At 38.5% G+C, this 19328-nt stretch overlaps 1 protein-coding gene across 4 annotated transcripts in view; it reads left to right on the top strand.

Moving 5' to 3' along the window:
• Positions 1–19328, top strand: part of LOC108897201 (nck-associated protein 5) — a 64057-nt gene that overhangs the window by 5768 nt on the left and 38961 nt on the right. For 3 of the 4 annotated variants that reach the window (XR_007813852.1, XM_051072803.1, XM_051072811.1), the window contains exons 2-4: positions 8587–8722; positions 16220–16310; positions 18304–18459. Coding sequence is in view for 2 of the 4 variants with exons in the window: in XM_051072803.1 (XP_050928760.1) it covers positions 8694–8722; positions 16220–16310; positions 18304–18459 (276 nt within the window). In the remaining 2 variants the exon portion in view is untranslated. Of the gene's footprint in view, positions 1–8586; positions 8723–16219; positions 16311–18303; positions 18460–19328 lie in introns of those variants that run through there. The other variant, XM_018696692.2, reaches the window with a different exon arrangement.

Genomic DNA, 19328 nt, shown 5'->3' with positions numbered 1-19328 from the left:
CACCACTTTGGTCCAGACTGAAATATTTTGCCAACTACACAATGAATTGCCATTATATTCTATAAAGACATTCATGGTCCCTAGAAGATGAATCCTGCTGACTCTTGTGATCTCCTGACTTTTCCTTTAGTGCCACCATGAGTTGACATTTGTAAAATAAAATTAAAAAGTGGAGCTAAGTTGAATATCTTGTCAACAATCGGAGGGAGTGTATATATATATATATATATATATATATATATTCAACATGCTGCCATTGTCATGGTGAGCATGATGGCAAACTAATGTGAGCATTTACCTAAAAACACCACTGTACCTAAGCACAGCCTCACAGAGCTGCCAGCTTGACTGTAGACTCCATCAGTCTTGTTGAATTTATGTTTTTCAATGTCATACATGCATATAGTGATGACCACGCAATAGCCAGCCTTGGATTATTGTTTGCTTAACCAAGGGTCACAGCAACTTATGTTTGTGTTCAAATAATTACAAATTTACTGGCCAAGTGTTAGCGCACATATGCAGATTTCCTGAATTGGACATGACACCTATTAAATTGACAAAATGAACTAGTAAGTTTCAGAGTGTAGCAGCTCACTGTATATGAGTAGTAGCAGTACATAGAGGAGTAGTAGCACAGAAAGACACTAAAGTTTAGCCCTCACTTTCTATGAAATTGAGGGCTAAACACTATACTCAACAAAAGCTATCTAATTCACAGAGTTGTTCTATTCTCCTTGTGTACACAGTACAAGTTGTCTGAGTTCCGAGCCTCAGCTTGATGTCTAGAAGTGCACCCAAAATTCCATTTTAAATCTACATTTCCTGCACCACTCATTTCCCTGTGTGAGTGGTATGGCACAGTCACAGGACTGGCTCGCCACTATATCAGCAGGATGTGATTTGAGGGAGAAGTATGTATTCATTAGATACCCAGGGGGCAAAATCTCAGTAAGGTCCTGTCCTAATTCATTCCAACATCAATGCCAGAGGCTGAACTGCGGCCTTGATTTATACCAATTTACCCTCCCACCCACCCAAAAGGAAGATATGTAATTACACTATTTACACTGGAGTGCTTCCCTCACTGAGAGGTCTCCAAGTAAACACACGCTAGCTTTGTTTTTCTTCTGCATTGCAGCACTGTGATCGAAAAGTACAATGAACTTTTCAACTGTTTGTCTCAGTGGCACTGATGGTATGGTACTGAAAGTACTGATAAGTATGTTAGGATATGTAAACACCATAATAGGGGCTCTTATGCAGACTGAATACTGTCATCTCATGCAAGTACACAGTGATAATCAGATTACCATTGTAACTGCATAATGTTGTACTGATGATGATATTGCTGAACGCAGGTTTAGGCAGATAATTGTTAGCCTGTAATGAACTGAATGAAGTTTCTCTTTGCAAAAAGAGAAAACAACATTTAGTTTAGTTTTAAATCAGCTACAACAGTCTTATAATGTCAAAAGGATCTTGGTGGTGATAAGCCAACAGAAAACTATCACCTGAATCTGCAGCTTCCCTCAGCTTTGTGGACCTTTATAGTGACTTTCAGCTCATTGTTTAGCTGTCCGACCCACAACTTTATTGTTGGGGCTCACTGTCTCCGCTCTCATAGCACTTTTTCAACTGCGGCAGGTAACTCAAAAAGTTCTGAAAATCAACTGCACACAGCTGCTCAACACCAAGCAGCAGGCAGACACAGTTAGTGACTAGCAGATGGACACATAGTGGAGCACTTAGCAGCCGAAGAAAGAGGTTTAATATTCTAAATACATATGCATGTTCAATATCTGTTATCATAGTGTTGAGGTCATTTCTTTTTTTTTTTTTTTTTACATTTCCTTTTGTCTATAGACAGTAAGTTGCAGTCTGCTGAGCTCTTTGTTCAATAATAGTTTTGTTGCTTTGTTCTGTACTTAATTTTAGATACCTTCCACTTATACCATCTACATTTCACAGGGAGTCATAGCTTTTATTTAAATAGATTTATTTAACTGCTAACGTGCACTGATGCACATTAATATAAACTGTGGATAAACATCCATGCTACCACCCATTGTCTGCATTTGTTCTTCTCTCTGTTAGTGTATTTTTTTTTTTTTTTTATCTAAATCCTCAATATTCATGCTTCTCTTGTGAGTAAAATGGCTATTTCACTCTCATTGAGATGCATGAATGAATAAAATCAGTGTATATAGTTTAGTGAAGATAGAACTAACCTATATTGGTGATTGTTACATTTGTACACTGGCCTGATCGTGTCCATAGAACTGTGCGTCACTGTGTGGATGACGTTTAAGAATAGAGATCTCTCAGTATAATGGGCTTATAATGATGTGCAATTACAGTAGCCTATTGTATTCTATGTGCAGTGTAAGTGTGCAACTGACATTTCCGTACATCCCAAGGGAAACATAGAACCAGCTGATCTATAGAAATAACATCACAATGGGTACAGTTGAAGAGCTCTGCATACAAATGAGACATCTGCCATTTTACACAATTATTTGCAGCTCAAAGTGAACATTTACATAGATTTATTACAACATTCTGTGCAGTTACTGGTGAAATAATAAAATTCTCTGTCAGTATTTCACACTAAAATAGTACATGTAAGCAAAGCTGTAGACTCAACACACTTCAGAGGAGAAAAAAGATTTGTTTGTTCCCAGACTAGATCATTTTACTTTAACAGGTATGTTAAGTTAGGTGTTCTCCTTTCAAACAGATGGATTATTTCTGAGCATCATTGTCATATAACTCATTTGAAGATAGCATGTAACTCAGTTGACAGAGCCAACATCAGCAGGCTGAGGTGTAATCTGGCTCATAGACGCATATCTTGCCCATTTTCCTCGCCTTCTCTAGCTTTGCTTTCAGTGTGGCTCAATGGAGACACAATAAATCGCAAAATGAACTCACATGCACATGCAAGGAAGCAGGTGATAGAGTCAGATGATGCAAGTCTACAGAGGAAACTGACTGAAGAACTCCATCTACTGGACAAGTATTGAGAAACACATTTATGTTGTCACACAAGCCACAAGATGTTCAACCCAACAATTCAAAGATGTAAGAAAACAGTAGTTTATATCATTTATCCATAAGGCATTCATAAATATAACTTGATTAAAATTAAAATTAAATTAATTAATTTTCCATCAGACAAGCAGCATATGGACAACATATTTCAGCATTATTCAGACTGTTTAATGTGGCAATTGTAGAAGGGACCAAGATGGCTCTTAGTGTCATGACTGAAAATCAGGTAACCTATATAATAAACACCTCAGAAAGGGTCTTTTATCACAACAGACATTTTGACATGTTATAGTAGGAAAAGCACAGGTCTAGAATGCAGCCATCATTGAGCTTTTTCTGCTATGATATGTCAAAACTAAACAGTCTCTTCAGGTTAGGTTACTATATTTAAACTATTGATATCTATATTAATATCAAAAAGACAGTGGTATGCTCAAAGGATTAACCTTTAAAATGCAGTAAAAAAAAAAAAACAAAAAAAAGGCTATGGTGCTCCTTGAAGGAGGTAGGCTGAAATCTTCATGTACAGCTGAAAAGGAGCAATTTATGATACAAAGCCTCCATTAGATACATGGCTGCCTCAACAGAACCGTGAACAAATCTATTTTTCTTAGCGAGAGACTGTACTATTTAACTGGAGCCAGGCTTAATGTACTGTAAAAAAGAAAGGAATAGGAAACAAGGACAACAGCCATGGATATGGTGATAAATCACTCGCCCAGTAATCAAAGTTAAACATATCACAAGTGGATTTGGTTGTTCACATCTGTAATAGCAGGACTGTGAAATAAATTAAAAAAAAACTGTGAAAGTTTCTCTCTCTCTCTCTAGTTATGAATAAAGAGTAGTTTCAACCTTGTTAGATCTTCAATGTCAATATGTTGTTTCTGCCTGATTTATGTAAACATTTATGATATTGATATTGATGATATTGAGTATCATTCAAGGACTACATCACTCACAAACCAAAGGAGTGAAACAAAACAAAGCAAATAAACAAAAAGAAACAGTTAGCAGAGGTTATCAACACCAAAGAAAACATACTTACAAAACAGTTTGAAATCAGTTTCTCTCTCTCAGGCTTGGATATATTGTTGCATTAAGTTTAAAATCCAATACATTCAAAAGGAAGATGGATACACCTCTTTTCTTTTTGTATGTCCTGTATATGAAATCAATTACATGGATATGTGTGATGATATAAATTGAAATTGAAAAATTCAAAAATGTGCAAACATGCCAGTGAGGAATTCTGGGTGATGCTGCATTTGGGCCAACTTTGGTCATTTTGCACCGGGCCAGTGCTGGCTCATTACACCACTGCTTTGTCCAGCTGTAATGGAACTGTCATTGTTCAAATTTCCATTTTGCTGAGCACTTTTAGAACTTCAGAGCCATGTTGGCATAGAGTTGAGATTGAATTAATTAATTAATTCTTGACCACCACAACTAAGTTCCAATGTCAAAAATGAGCTCTGCTACTACTGTTTCTCTACTGCTATCGCTATTTTATTTTTATTTTATTGTACAATATTTTACTGTTAATGTTACTTCCTTATAAAATAAAGTGTGTATACACTGTATATAGTACTTTAATTCTATACTTTATGTTAAATGTGTGCAATGATCCCACATCCTGGTAGTGATCTGCAACACCACTAGATGGCAGTGCTGATTCAAATTTTACACCCTTGCCAGGCCCAAATTTAGACTTTTTCAGTGTAAAATATACAACACTCTAAAGACCTGAAAGCTTGGGTAACATTTTTACCAGTCCCACAATATCAGTTCATTTTGGACTACTTTCTTTGTTTTCTTTGCATCTAATGTATGAAGAAAAAATGGACTAAATTTTTATCCACTTAGTATAGGCCTGTTATTCTTCACCGTGTTTATATGCCTTCATGGGTTGAAGGACAGACGAACAATGTGGAAGATCAGATTAAATACATTTTCAAGTGTTGTGTAATTGAAAAACTGATTTTTCATTTTTATTCCTGGCATGAAGGATGATTCAGAGTGATCATTTGGTCAATTACAGTAATCGCTATTATTTTACTTTAGTAATGATCAGTAATTCTTATCTTTTTAAATCCTAATATCAAATTAAAACCATTTCCCAGAACAGGACTGATTATAAAATAAATAAATAATAAAAACATCACATGACTGTTAATTGAATGACCTTTCTGTACTGACTCTGAAGTATCTGCTTGCAAGTACAAAGCCAGTGGAAATGTGGCTGTGTGTCAGAGTCTTGACTCCTGTGTTACTTGACTGAAAAATGATGAGCATATTCCAGTATACCTCATTAACTGATGAATAATGCGTATTGGGAACGTGAGCAGGTGTGACTGTGAGGACATTTTAATGCTTGATCTGTTTTAATTTATGCACATTAATTAAGTTTAGTTGCCAGAAATATCTACACAAAATCACTGTTCTGAAAATGTTCTTTCACCTCTAAAACTGAAAGAGGAGAGTTCAGTTTTGTTTTGATTTGCTATTGTTCTATGTGCATTTTTCAGTGCTAAAATATTTCACTTGAAGAGATGTGGTATTACTGTTGTCTGTTAACTGTAGTAAGAGTAATATCGTTAAGCAGCTTTTTCACAACCACCATTTATACATGCTAAGTTGTATTTAATTTTGCTAATTACAGGATACTGCAGGCAGATAAATCTGGTGTGAATAATCAAATTAACAATGGCCACATTCCATTTAGGTGCTCTATTTTCATGGTTTCATGGAGCTGAGCCTTGTTCAATGTTCATGCACATTCTTCTGAACAAAAACCACTGGTTCTTGTTTTTTTTTTTTTTTTTTAAAGCATAGGTGAGGTAGTGAAACCTCAGCTTTTGTTGCTGTACTGCAGCACTGCATGGTGGAGTAGAAATAATTGAGAGTGATGGCTAAAATGAGTCACAGGGAGCCAAACTGGTGGCTAGAGGCTGGTATTATAGCAGGCTGTAAGAAAGAAAGAAAAAACAGGGATTCATTATCAGTTTGATTGACACTTCCGTTGGCCACTTCATAGCTCTCCATAGACTGATGCTGAAGAAAATAGCTTTTCTTCACAAAGATTTCCATTACACTAATGCAAAGAAAGCAGTAATATATAGCGAGAAATGATCATACGGTGGAGGAAAAAAGTTTTCGGACACCCAATGCATTTGTGAAATACTGCATTAAGAATCACTCTTGGGTCTTCAAGTGCAATTTCTTTTAGTACAGTCACAGCCAAAATACTAAACAAATCCTAAAAAAGCCATTAAAAACTTAAAATTGATTAGTTCCATAAAAATACATAAAAAATTTTGGGTATTCCACTAATGAAGGTTGTGCTTTTATTAAATACACATTTTTTGTTGCTGTGCTTCCTGTCTATATTAAAGCCAGCACATTTGAAAGTTCTTCAGAGACAAAAATGGCTAAAACAAGGAACCTAATGCAGGAAACACACCTGAAGATACAGATTCTCAGCCAGGAAGGGTACAGCTGCCGCCAGATAGCAGGAAGTGCAGATGCAGTCCTTCAGCAGTTGGATACACTCTGCAGAAATACAGACGAACCAACAGCTTGGAAGACAACCAAGATCTGGGCGTCCAAGGTTTCTTCAGCAAGAAATGACCGCATACTGATCCGCATATGCAGGGAAACCACTGAATGACATCACAGGAGCTTCCGCAGCAGTGGTCAAACCAAACTGGTGTCCAGTGTTCCACCCGCACTGTACGTGGCCGACTTTTAGATCATGGCTTAAGGTCCTACAAGGCTGTCAAGAAGCCCCTGATCAATGTGAGACAGAAGTTAGCCCGGCGTCGTTGGGCCCAAGCACACGAGAACTGTCCAGCCAGGAATTCAATTCAATTCAATTTTATTTATTATAGCGCCATATCACAAACAAAGTCATCTCAGGGCACTTTTCATATAGAGCAGGTCTAGACCATACTCTTTAAAATAGATATTTACAGAGAGAGACCCAACAAATCCAACAAATTGGAAGGAGATTCTGTGGTCAGATGAGTCCAGCTTTATCCTCCTCCTGATAATGTGAGGGTACGCAGAAGGCCAGACAAAGCATTATCTCCAGCATGTACAGTACCTACTGTCAAGTATGGTGGAGGCAGTATCATGGTTTGGGGATGGATGAGTGCTGCTGGTGTTGGTCATCTCACTGTCTGTGACGGCACATTGAACTCTGCCAAGTATTGCGCCATTCTCACTCATTCTGCACTGTTCCATCGAGGTCAAACTGGATGTTTCAACAAGATAATGCCCTTGTCACACATCCAGGGCCAGTAGAACTTGGCTGCAGGAGCACTGTATCCAGGTCTTAGAGTGGCCAGCTCAATACCCGGACATGAGCCCCATTGAAAATCTGTGGTGGGTTATTAAAAGGTCTATTTCAAAGCGTAAACCAAAGAACTTAGAAGAATTAAAAGCAGTAATTCAAGAAAAATGGGAGAAGATTACCCTCAACAGTGTGAAAGGTTCATGAGGAACATGCCAGCCAGGATTAGAGTCTACTGCGTACTAATGGCAGGACTACTAAATATTAATTTGATGATGTGATGGTTTATTTATTTTTTGTTCAGGTTTGAACACATTCTCTGTTATTTGTTGACTTTGATACAGACAATGTTGAGAACTGAAATATTGAAACTGTCAAGAATTTAGTGTTGTTAGTTTTTCCTTGTAAACAATAAACAAAAAAATATCAATTTGCATTTGTTTGTGTCTGTCTAATGTAGCCACACCTTTTGAAACACACAAAAAAAAATTTCCCCAAATATTTCATGATAATATTTGAGATTGTGTAAAATTTTAAGGGTGTCCAAAAACTTTTTTCCACCACTGTATTATATTATATATCAGTTTTTTCAGGACATGCTACAGCCAGTATCAGTAATCACATATATTGTGTTCTCACCTCATGTTTACAGTCGGCAGTACAACATGAACAGCTCACACACAGAGGTGTTAACTCTCTTTGAATATGTAGCACAGCTTTTTTCAGGTCAGCAATATCCAGACACGTAAACACCCAAAAGACGAACCCCAAGGTAATACAGTTATTATAATATTAACCACACTTGAACTTTTGCTGCCTTAACTGTGTGAGGGCTTCCTTAAATCTTTTTTAAATATACAGGTATTTGATTCCAAAATGACAGTTTACCCCAAGGCCCTGTAATAATGTCATGAGTAGGGAGTTTGTCTAACTCGGAACCTGTCAGCTGTGGGGAAAACACGGATGTCCTCGCTAATACAAACCTACATTGTGTGAGGTGGAGAGAGGAGAGGAGAGGAGAGGCTGCACACTGGTCCTGCTCTTTTCCAAACAAGTAAAGTTGCTGACAAAGTGTGCTTTTATAGAGAGAGAGAGAGAGAGAGAGAGAGAGAGAGAGGAGAGAGAGGTGGTGGGTAAGTGGGGAATGAACAGATGTACTGTATGTTTGAAATCTTCAGTGGGATTATGATATGCAAGATTAACAACTAACTAACTGTGTTTACTCCTCTCCCCTACAGCTACACCACAGTGACTGATCCATAATAATAATCCCCAGCTGGAGAACAAACAACATCTGGACGCAGAGAGAAAGGAGAGGGTGAAGTCTCAGCAGGGCGGGCGGCAGATGGTGACACTGCAGCAGCACTTCTCCAGGTAGCACCTTCACCACACCAGGCTGAAGGAAGCTGTAATACAGTTTCGTACTTTGCCGCAGCCTGACCAAAGTTTTTAGGGCAATACCAGCGCAGATATTTACAAACTTGAAGGGGAACTCCTGTAACTGCTGTATATGTGAAAAAGCTGTAAGAAGCCTTTCGTGGTTCCACAGGGAGCTGCACAAAATCTAATAAATTCAGATGGGCTACAAGTTTCAAGACGAAGAAAAAAAATGGGGGTGTAGAGTTAAAATGAAGCCGCTCCCCCCCACTTCTGTAGCCTCCACCTCATCTTTGCTTGAGGTTACATTAGCCACTATCAGCATAAAACACCATGCCACATGGAGAGCCATTTCCCCTACAGACCTCCATGATGGTTATGGAGTAATGTAGGGGCTGATTTCGGTATTGCAAGATGTCCAGTGACAAATTCATGTCAGATTAGTTCATTTTTTGTTATGAAAATGAGAGCCACTGTTCTCTTCAATACACTCAAGCCATCAGCTGGTCAACATTATAGCTTACAGCAAGGGAAATTAGGTTTCTCTGTGAGGTACATTGTTTTTAGAGAATTTCCCCTCTATCACAGTACCTTATATGATAGATAGCAGATTAAAAGCTGATGGCCACAACTCAATGACAAAAACCATCCAACATCACAATGAACATAATGCATAGCATACATCCATCAAAGGCCAAACACCGCCAACACGATGAACTGCCTGGCTTCTGTGGTGACATCCGACAGTTTCATTACCTTGAGAGCCCACTTTATGTAGAGGTCGCCTTTGAAAGAAAAAAAATGTACTCAATTTTATTGGACGCTCAAGCTTGATATGAAGTGTCAGCCATCTGCAGTGAGAGACGACTACCGTGTCCCAACTTATTGATCTCCTCCTCCCAGCATGTGATAAGGGGAAATAATAATTAAGCATTATGTCCGGCCAACTGTTCGGCTACCTACGGCCCCTCGTGATCCCAAGTGTGAGCCCATCTGCATATGCTCAGCGAGGTGTGAGATTAGGCCCCAACGATTTGTGTCCGTGAGTTAATTCACCCCTGCCATGGATTTGATCTTCTGCCCAGTATTTAGGGAAAATTAGATATTAGTTTTTTTTTCTCCCCTCCTTGCTCGCATAGGGTGATGTTTTAGTCAGCTGTAGATCACACCTTATAATTGTTAACAGACATAACTATGTTTCCCTTAAATTAAATCACATTCTTGCATTCTATATTTTTAGGTCCATTTGATCTTCTTACATGCAGACAGGGTCTCACAAAGCAGCCTTTTAAAGCAAACCCTGACTTTCAGTGCTCTGATGAAATACTCATTTGCCGGTGACATGCCTTTAAATATTTGCCTCTGAGGACCTTGAGAGTGAAGTTCAGGAAGATCTTTTCTGTTTCATTTTTTATTTACAGTGGAATTTTATCACCAAGAACTTGAAGTTGGCTTCCAAGGGTTTTAGATATTTGACACATAAAGAGATCTAAGTAGTTTCAGTGCTTTTTAAACTCCTGACAATAATCTTCGAGTAATTTGCTAGTGCACCATTTGAGCTGCTATATACCCTTTTTGTCCTTTCTTTCATTTCTGTAATATTACACAAAATGCAATGTCTTGATGCACTGTCTCCACATAAATTGAACATCTGATTTAAAATATGACAAATAAAACAATACCTGCAAACTCAGGCTTAAGGTGTACATCCCCTGTATTGCTGTATGACTGTGAATAGGAATAAGAAGTTGCAGAGGACAGATTTAAGGATGGAAACAGAGGAGACCAGTGAGCACAGATGAAAGTATGAGTTGAAATGAAACCAGAACATATTCATGCACACCTTCTACATCTACACCTGATTATTTTGTGAATATTAATAATGTTCTAAACTTTTATCCTAGTAACAACCACGTAAACCACCACACATTTCAAACAGTGTCCACATGGAGCTTGAGCATACAGAGCAGTTAAGGAGCTGACCTCCTTCATGTCTCTTATTGATACATTGTCAAAGCAATTCTAACATGTATTGAAATTAAAGCAATTCTCTCTTCCTTCCTCCCTACCTTGAGTGTGGGAATTGTAATTCAAGATATATAGGGCAAGGTCTAGTAAGAGCGGAGTGCCTCAACTTGAACACTGAATAAAGTAGCAACCAAATGAGCTTTTACTTGATTCTTTTACACTTTATTATTCAAATACACCCGAATCACAGATTAAAACCCAGAAAACAGAAAAGCATCAAGATGGTCCCCATAGAGCTTGGTATTCACTGAGGTGGGGAAAGGGGTCATGTCACTACTTAAGGAAGAAACTAGGCCATTCATTCATACATTGTTGTGCATAATGAGTTGAATGTCTTGCTTTGTGAGTGAGTCACAGAGCAGCAGAAACCCCTCCGGTAAGAAGGAAGGGGTCATTTCCATTTAAGACAAATATCTATGCATGGTCACTGAAGCAATGTTATATACATAGAGTAAAGACATGCGTGGGTGCACATGTGTGTCTACGTATGATGCTTAAAATGTGTATGTACTGCACAATATGCTGTTTCTGTTGTGTAAATAACACTACATGCAGGTATTTCTGATTTCAAGAATCCTTACAATAATAGAAACCAATAAAAATTGATTACGTATAAGTCCATATTTTTATATTTAATAAACAATTTTTAGCTACCAGGATTGAGCTAAATGCTTTCTAACTCATACGCTTGTTAGCTAAAATCCAAATTCAAGCAGTCAGTATAGCTGAACTGAACTTAAAGCTTATACTTCGTTCACTAGCGTTCACTCTAGATGCGGACTGTGCCTGAGTCCAGCTGAACTGTGCTTGAGCCCACCTCCTCAAGCTGGCCAGAGCGATCACATGGATTAGCAACAGCGTTAAAACCAGTTACCGGTTGTTTACAGATTCACAGTAATGTTGTGGCTGATTGTTATAAATTGATGTGTATGTTCTTACGTAAAATACTGTTATTGTTTTAGTCATCATTAAATCCTAAAAGAAATCAAGAATAATGAAATCTTTGGTTTCATTACAGGTTTTACAAATAGCTCTTACTGAAACTATTTGCTGAATCCAGATAATTATTTTCATTTACTGGCTGGATGTCAGTTGATTTTTATCAAAAGATAAATGTTGACCCATAATATCTGTCCAAACCTAACTATAGTTTGTGGTGGGAGTGTAAGCAGTGAATACATACTTCAGAAAATAATTGCATGTTTTTACAGATCCATAGAGTAGCCAGTGCCACAATGCAACATTTTTCCAAATCCTGTTTCCTACTAGCTAAGTGAAAGTAAAGGCAAAAAATTCAGTGTTCATTCAGAAGCAATTCTGAAATGAGGTTCAACACAGAGGGACAATCAGACCGCAGACGTCTCTCTTGCCTGACTGCAAGAGACTGGGATGGCACGGAAAGTATACGAGGCCTAGTATGGGTAGAGTCAGACAGGGTGGGAGCTGTGTTTTTCCCCCTTTCTGAGAGCACTCAGCTGCACATTATTTCCCTCATGGTCCACAGAGAGACCAAGAGACCCACTTTCCCTTCAGTGCCCAATCACAAACACAAAATGATGACTAATTCTGAACTGAGGAAACTGAGGACCTGTGTGGGTAGCCTCATTTCATATGAGCAGCATCGGTAGGAAAGCAGCATGGGGTGAGTGATGACTGAAAGGGGAAAAAAGGGGAGGCAATGAATGAAATATTGCTAAGAATAACATGAATTTTGATAGGAATCAGGTGGACTTGTGTGACTTGGGGTGGGGCTGGTGGGGGGCAGCCATGATTCGGCAAAACTTTGCAGAGGACTAGCTCTAGCTCTGTGAGAAGATGATCCATGTCAGGTGCTGTGAAGAGCAATGCAGAAAGAGAATTGCATAGCGTTAACTGTTACATTTTGTAATCTATATTTATACAGGACCCATAGGAAGATTTGTCAACTTTATCGATGGAGAGAGTGTTGTGGCTTTGTTGGCGGTGAAAGAGGGTGGCATCAAATGTTTAATTTAGTTCAGTTTGTCAATTTGGTGAGGAACAGGTCGTAAAGACAACAGGCCAGCAGTGCAGCAGTGTGGTACTTACACATGTCACAGTCAGTGCTGTATAGGACTATCATAGGAAGAAGAAATATACATTTTTTGAAGAAGAACTAATAGTTATACTTACTAAGAGATAGAGCTTCTGCTTCTGATTCTGACTGGAGCATGTCAAAGTCCCTTCAGACATTTGTGAGGCCCCATTGTGTTGTTAGGTTTGGATTTAACTTGGAAAATGGAGGGTAGCAAGATAGGCTAACTAGCAAGTGGATAGTGGTCAGCCTAGCTTGCTAACAGTAGCAGTGATTCACCCTAAACATTCACTTTTAGTTAATGTCACTTCAGTTCCTGCTGAGCTACCAACAGCCCTTACACACACACACACACACACACACACACACACACACAGTGTTGTGTTCATCCTGCATCACACAAAGGAGAGGGTCAAGCTACGTGTGGTGTTGGAAAATGACTCTGAAAACTCACAGCAACAGGTAGCAACCACAGCACTCTGTACATTACCTGATCATTTAACTCTAAGTGCAGAGTAATTCAGAGCATCATGGGGCAAGGTAAGAAGTACTGAAATTACAGATGGTCCTAAGGGAAAACTAACTAACGTCCAGCCCCCAAATGGCTTTTATGGTTTGTGAATTCAAAGTAATATTACAAACTATATTTAGTGGTGTTAGTGCAGATATTGGACCAACCAAATTACAGAAACTCATTTGCAATCAAATGTTCCCATCACTGGAGAACACTAGTGTAGGGTCTGCTTTCACAGCAGAAAAAAATAAAATAAAATGTACATTTCTTCTCTTTGGTAACTAAGTCAAAAAGTCAAAACAAACACCAAGGAACAAAATGAAAAAAACAAAAAATGAATTTATGTTTGACTTGAATGTTTGTAAGCTGTTTTGTGTCATTGCAGGGTTATATTTTCTCCTCAAATTTGATTGACAGGTTGTTATTTATTTATTTATTGTTTTTGTTGACTGAGAGATCTCAGAGGATAATAGGACAAACTCAGGACAAACTCAGTGGAGCAAACATTAACATGAAGCTGAATATGCATTCAGTTTTTAAAGAATTATCATGTGTTACAATATAAACATGCACAAACTGTAGCAATTGACTCCATGGCATAGTTTCTGCAATAGGTCTTCCACCTGCGGTCTGTCGTAAATTTAAAGTTTCATAGCATTTTCCTTTTGGTGGACACATTCAGACCCAAAGTGCCTCAATCACTGAAATGCCTGCACTTGCAAGCACTTTCAGTGGGCTATCCTGATAGGATTTGATCGGCAACCCTGACAGTTTTGATAGTCTGCTCAAACAGTGACATCTGTGTTTCACATCTGCACATATTCACATCAAATGATTCACTTTGCCTTTTTTCTGGACTTTACATTCAAGAATGCAGGGGTCCAGTATCCACCCACCCCCACCCCCCACCGGCCCTTCGCCCCCTGCACCCGCTGTTTTCGATTTGGTCGGGTTTGTTTCAGGTCAGTGGTGGTGACTTGGGGCAGGAATGCCAGTGTTGTGTTCATAGTCAGCAGCTAGTGCTAATGGCTATGCCAAATGCATCAAACGGGGAAAAATGTTGCTCTGGAAGTGACAGGGCAAAATGTCAACGCTTACTGGTCAGTGCCTATCAAGCAAACACAGCTCAGAGGGAAAACAATTACAAAATCACAAGGCAAGACTACACTGATACAAAGCCGTTTGAACAAATGTCAGCTGCAGTATTATGGTTATTCCGAGGCAGAAAAAAAAACACGTTGAAAAGAGAGCTTTGATGGTTGTGATGCACTTAACTGTGAACATACAATCTGTTTACATAATGTCTGAAATATTTATTGCCTACATGTGACTTAGGCATTTGAAAACGTGCCAATTTAATTTGTATCAGATAATACCTGAAATCAAATGTTAAAGCTGCACTATTACTTTTTAATATTAACAATGGATCAAATGATTATGTGTCAAGTAAAAGGGGTCACTTATATTGATCACAGAGAATTATCAGCCAACTCTGGAGTTTTCCTCAGCTCTGTTGAGCATTTTAGCGTCCTTTAGCTCACTGTTTTGCTTTTTCTGCCTGCTGCAGCTGTTTTAAACAATAAAGTTCTTATAAACCTATCATTCACTTAAAATGGGCAACTAGCTGGTGAACAGTATGATGCATTTAGCAGTTTAAGAGCCACACGTTTCCCTCAGGAGTTGGTGGAGACCAAAACAGAGCTAAAAGTGTGAATTTTGGAGATATTCATCAAGGAAATGGAAACTCTCCTCTGTATCTGCTTGAACAAGCAACTGTTTGTGAACACAATTGCTGAATCAACACTATGAGGTAATAGTTTGTGTTTACATCTTGTTTTTTCAGATTTCTTTTAAATCAAATAACATTTTTACCAGCACACTTGCTTGTTCATTCAGTAGATGGGATGTGTGGTGACAGCATTTCTCAAATCATTACCACCCTTAAATTGCTTTCTGTTACCAATTATCATTGCATCACTGGGTATGGATGTGGAAAAGTCTGAGCAATGTAGGCCAGATCCAGTTCTGATGTTGAATATTCATGCAGCCACTGCGAATGATGAAGTGTAAAGATATTAAGTAAGTGTAATGTCCCTTTAACATGAGAACCTCTATCAACAGGTTTATCAGCTTCACATCCCTCAGTTCTGTACATCTGCATCCAATTAGCAGACTTCATTACTGTATCCACTGGACTGGGAAAAATTACGTTGTGCTTTAGACATTGTCAACTTCACTATTCAGTGATAAGTGACACTAACACCACAGAGGACTGGCATCAACTGTGATCCCAAAGTGATAACAAAGGGCTAACTAACTAAGCAGGCCTATATTTTCAAATATAATAAGCTCAGACACAGGCAGAGTGCTGATTTTTATTAGGCTTGCTAGTGGCATGGCTCAAAGGACATCAGTGTTGATCAGTCCACCATTTTGGTCCAGAGTGAAATATCTTATTACTACCACTTTTGGGATTGCCATTAAATTCAGTACAGCCACTCATGGTCCCCAGACATGAATGACTAAAGACTGGTGAATGCCTGAATTTTGTGCCACCATAAAGTTGACTTTTTTATGTATGCATTTTCAAAGTAATTAGACAATGTATCCTGCTGAATTTGTTATCTCCTAAGTGGGGTGGGAACTAATGACATTCCCATAGCAAGCAGCATGTTTGTGTGGCTGGAGACTCATATTCATCTAAGTCAAACTTTTAAATTACAGTTTATGGTGGGGTCTTAAAATGGTTTTGAAATAGTAACTATCCCTGATGATTATCTCTTTTGGAAGATATATATAAACCTTCTCGAATACTTTGATTCCTAGCACTTGCAACCACTCATCTCCTGTTCAGTGGGCTACACACTGACCAGTTTGCCTTTTTTCTTCTTGAGCACAGCATGGAGGAGACAGTGCGATCGCTACTACAGAACCAGGATTCACTGGACAGCCCCAAGGTGGACCCATTGGACCTTATGAAAGCATACAAGGTACAAGAAGGACCTCCAGTCATCCCCAGATATGTTCAAGTTCTTTGGTATCATTTTTGTCCTTTAACTCTGCTGTGATGGTTATGTTGTTTTTGCCCTCATCATTTTGATTTCAATCACATGAAATCAAGTCAAATCTTAACAGAAATTATCTCAGGGCAATCTTCATACTGACCAGGTTTAGACTTTAGGATATTATTTACAGAGACCCAACAGTTACCACTATGAGTAACCTACACATTTTACAAATTGCTCTAGCTTATGATACTACAAAAAGTGTAGCAGTAATGCATCTTATTGCACTTAAGGAAGTTTTTTTGAGGGCTTTTTTGTCTGTACATGTTAAATCACAGTACGCAAATTTATATTACTAATTCCAGTACAATGTCGTCGCCCCTTAGTCCTTATTAGTCTTCTGTCCTCTTTATGCTACCATCCGCCTGCCTCTTGAATCAGTGCTTTTTTAAATTTGGTTTTGGCCATTTCACACTATACATTAATGCAAAGTGTTAAATAATGCAAAATTGCAATATTGGCCAAGAAACAGTGGGAAGACACCTCATTATCCGTTCTCATGCTGACAACATGCCCCAGTGACAAGTCAGACGAAAGAAAACATTAGAGTACAAAATGTGTGACACTTAATGAGTCATTTAAAGTAAAGATATTAGAAAAGCAATATCACAAAATGAAAAAAAGTATGAGTTTGGAGAAAGACAGGGACCAAAATAAAGAGCAGAAATTAATTATTTTCTATGGTATAAAAGAAAAATAAGCTATTTAAAGTATTGGACAAAGCATTAGAGTACATCCATGTCTGCCTGGTTGAGGAGCAAAACTGAAAGATTCTCACCCACCATGTTCTACTTAGCTTTCTGCCTCTAGACAATACAAAGTGATTGATTAATATGTAGTTAATTCAAGAAAATAATGGTCTAATACTGAATTTATTTCTCCCAATTTCCCCAAAATATTTTTGCATTATAATTGAATTTCAAGTTTTTTGTTTGTGCCAGTTTTATACTGACTTCCAGCAAATTGGGATGAGACCTGAGTTATTTAAGACCAAATACATTTCCTGGAGTTAGCATTGAAATATTAATTGCCACCACATGCTGCCACATTGAAACTTGTTTAGAAAAAATGTGTTCTCAGTTGACAGTCATGGTGATTGTGGCTTACTGTAGGAGAAGTTATGCTCCTGCTGAACTGACGTCTGTCGAAAAAGCCATTGTCAAAATTAGAAATGCTAAGTCAACACTAAGTTTGTCTGCCATTTCGCACTGCGCATGAAGTATGCAGTGCAGTCAAAATGCACATAATGAATGCATTTTGACTCAGAGCTGGTGAGCTAGGCAGACTGTCCTTACCAGAAAAATGCCAATCCCAGCTGTCGTTGGGCGAGAGCTGGGGTATACTCTGGACAGATCGCCAATCCATCGCAGGGCTGACACATAGAAACAAACAACCATTCACGCTCACATTCCCACCTACAGGCAATTCAGAGTCACCAATTAACCTAAGTTGCATGTCTTTGGACTGTGGGAGGAAGCCAGAGCACCCAAAGAGAACATGGAACCTTCTTACAAAGATGCTAATACAGTATTTTGGATTTAATTGTCTTATCGGTCAGTTTAGCGGGCACTGACAAACCACAAATCATAAATTCTTCAAATAATAGCTGGGGCGTGATATGAAAAAAATTAGGGCTGGGTAAATGGAGCACTGAGGAGGGTGGAATTCCATATAGCCTAATACCACAGCTCACAGTGTTGTTTGACTGTGTTAATAAAAGTATGGATTACTAAAACTTTCAAGTGAAGCCAAGTGGAAATTTTATTTATGTGGTATTCAGTGTGTGTGTGTATGTTTTTTAAAGTCTAAATGCATTGCTATTATAACTAGAGCACACTTTGATATGGAGAATTTGCTCTTAATTTCTTTGTGACTTGTGAGGCATATATCTTTGATCCCTGTTTTTACTGCATTCCAGGACAAACTCCTGGAGGAAATGTGGAAGCAGCAGGACAGTCTAGAGGGTCCTACAGCTACAGCAGCAGAGATGCCTAGCTCGCCTGAGGCTGGTGGTGGAACGGACGAAAATTCAAAGGACAGCAATCCCCTGCTAGAGAGACTCAGAGCCCTGGAGGTAAAGTGGATTGCATGGTCTGCTTCTTACCCTTCCCCATTTCCCCACTACTTTTCCTGCTCCCCATGTCCTTTCCCTTCACCCCCCAAAATGTCAGATTGATCGATATACTGAGGGTACTGCATATTTAATTGAATTAAATGTATTTCTCTTGATATCTATAGAGACTCGGCATAAGCCTGAAAATTGATGTAGTGGCTACATGATGATAGGTCTGATCATTTCAACAAAACTTTAAGGCATATCACAAAAATTTACTGCAGACCCCTGTGCCATAGCTTTGAATTGCTATTTTTTATAGTGTCGCATTGGGTTTTGTGGCATTAAATTTCAAAATAAAAATACTTCAAAAGCTATGTAAGGTAAATATGAATACTGGAACATAAAACATGTCAGTTACTGTGACTATAAAACTCATTTATATCAGCATATGAAATGAACAGAATTTATTCAAGCTCTCAAATGATAATTAATTCCTGTCATGTGTCATTCATAACATCTGAGTCTATGTGGCTTTATCTGTAAATACCAATGGGACATGTAGATGACAAACAAGTACAATTAGTGTTTTATCGTGCCTCTATCCATCTCGGAATACTCCGGAAAATGAGACCCCATTATGTGAAAGAGTGATTCTAGGGGCAGGGGAACAACAGAAGACAAAGGAGTTATTCATATCCAGGAGGTGGTAATTAAAATGCTGACAGGGTAGTTAACATTTGGAGTCAGTGTTCCAGTGAATGTACAGTGCACCTCTCTGTCACACCTTCCCTGCTGAAAAGGTAATAGGACTTACCATCTGCTGAGAGGTCTCAGACAGCCATTACTGATCACGCTGCTATATCTACCGCGTCACATAGCCTAAAGGA

The sequence above is a fragment of the Lates calcarifer genome, linkage group LG1, assembly GCF_001640805.2.
Source record: "Lates calcarifer isolate ASB-BC8 linkage group LG1, TLL_Latcal_v3, whole genome shotgun sequence".
Classification (NCBI taxonomy): domain Eukaryota; kingdom Metazoa; phylum Chordata; class Actinopteri; family Centropomidae; genus Lates; species Lates calcarifer.
The sequence above is the reverse complement of the archived record's forward strand: the minus strand, read 5'-3'. Positions and strand labels throughout refer to the sequence as shown.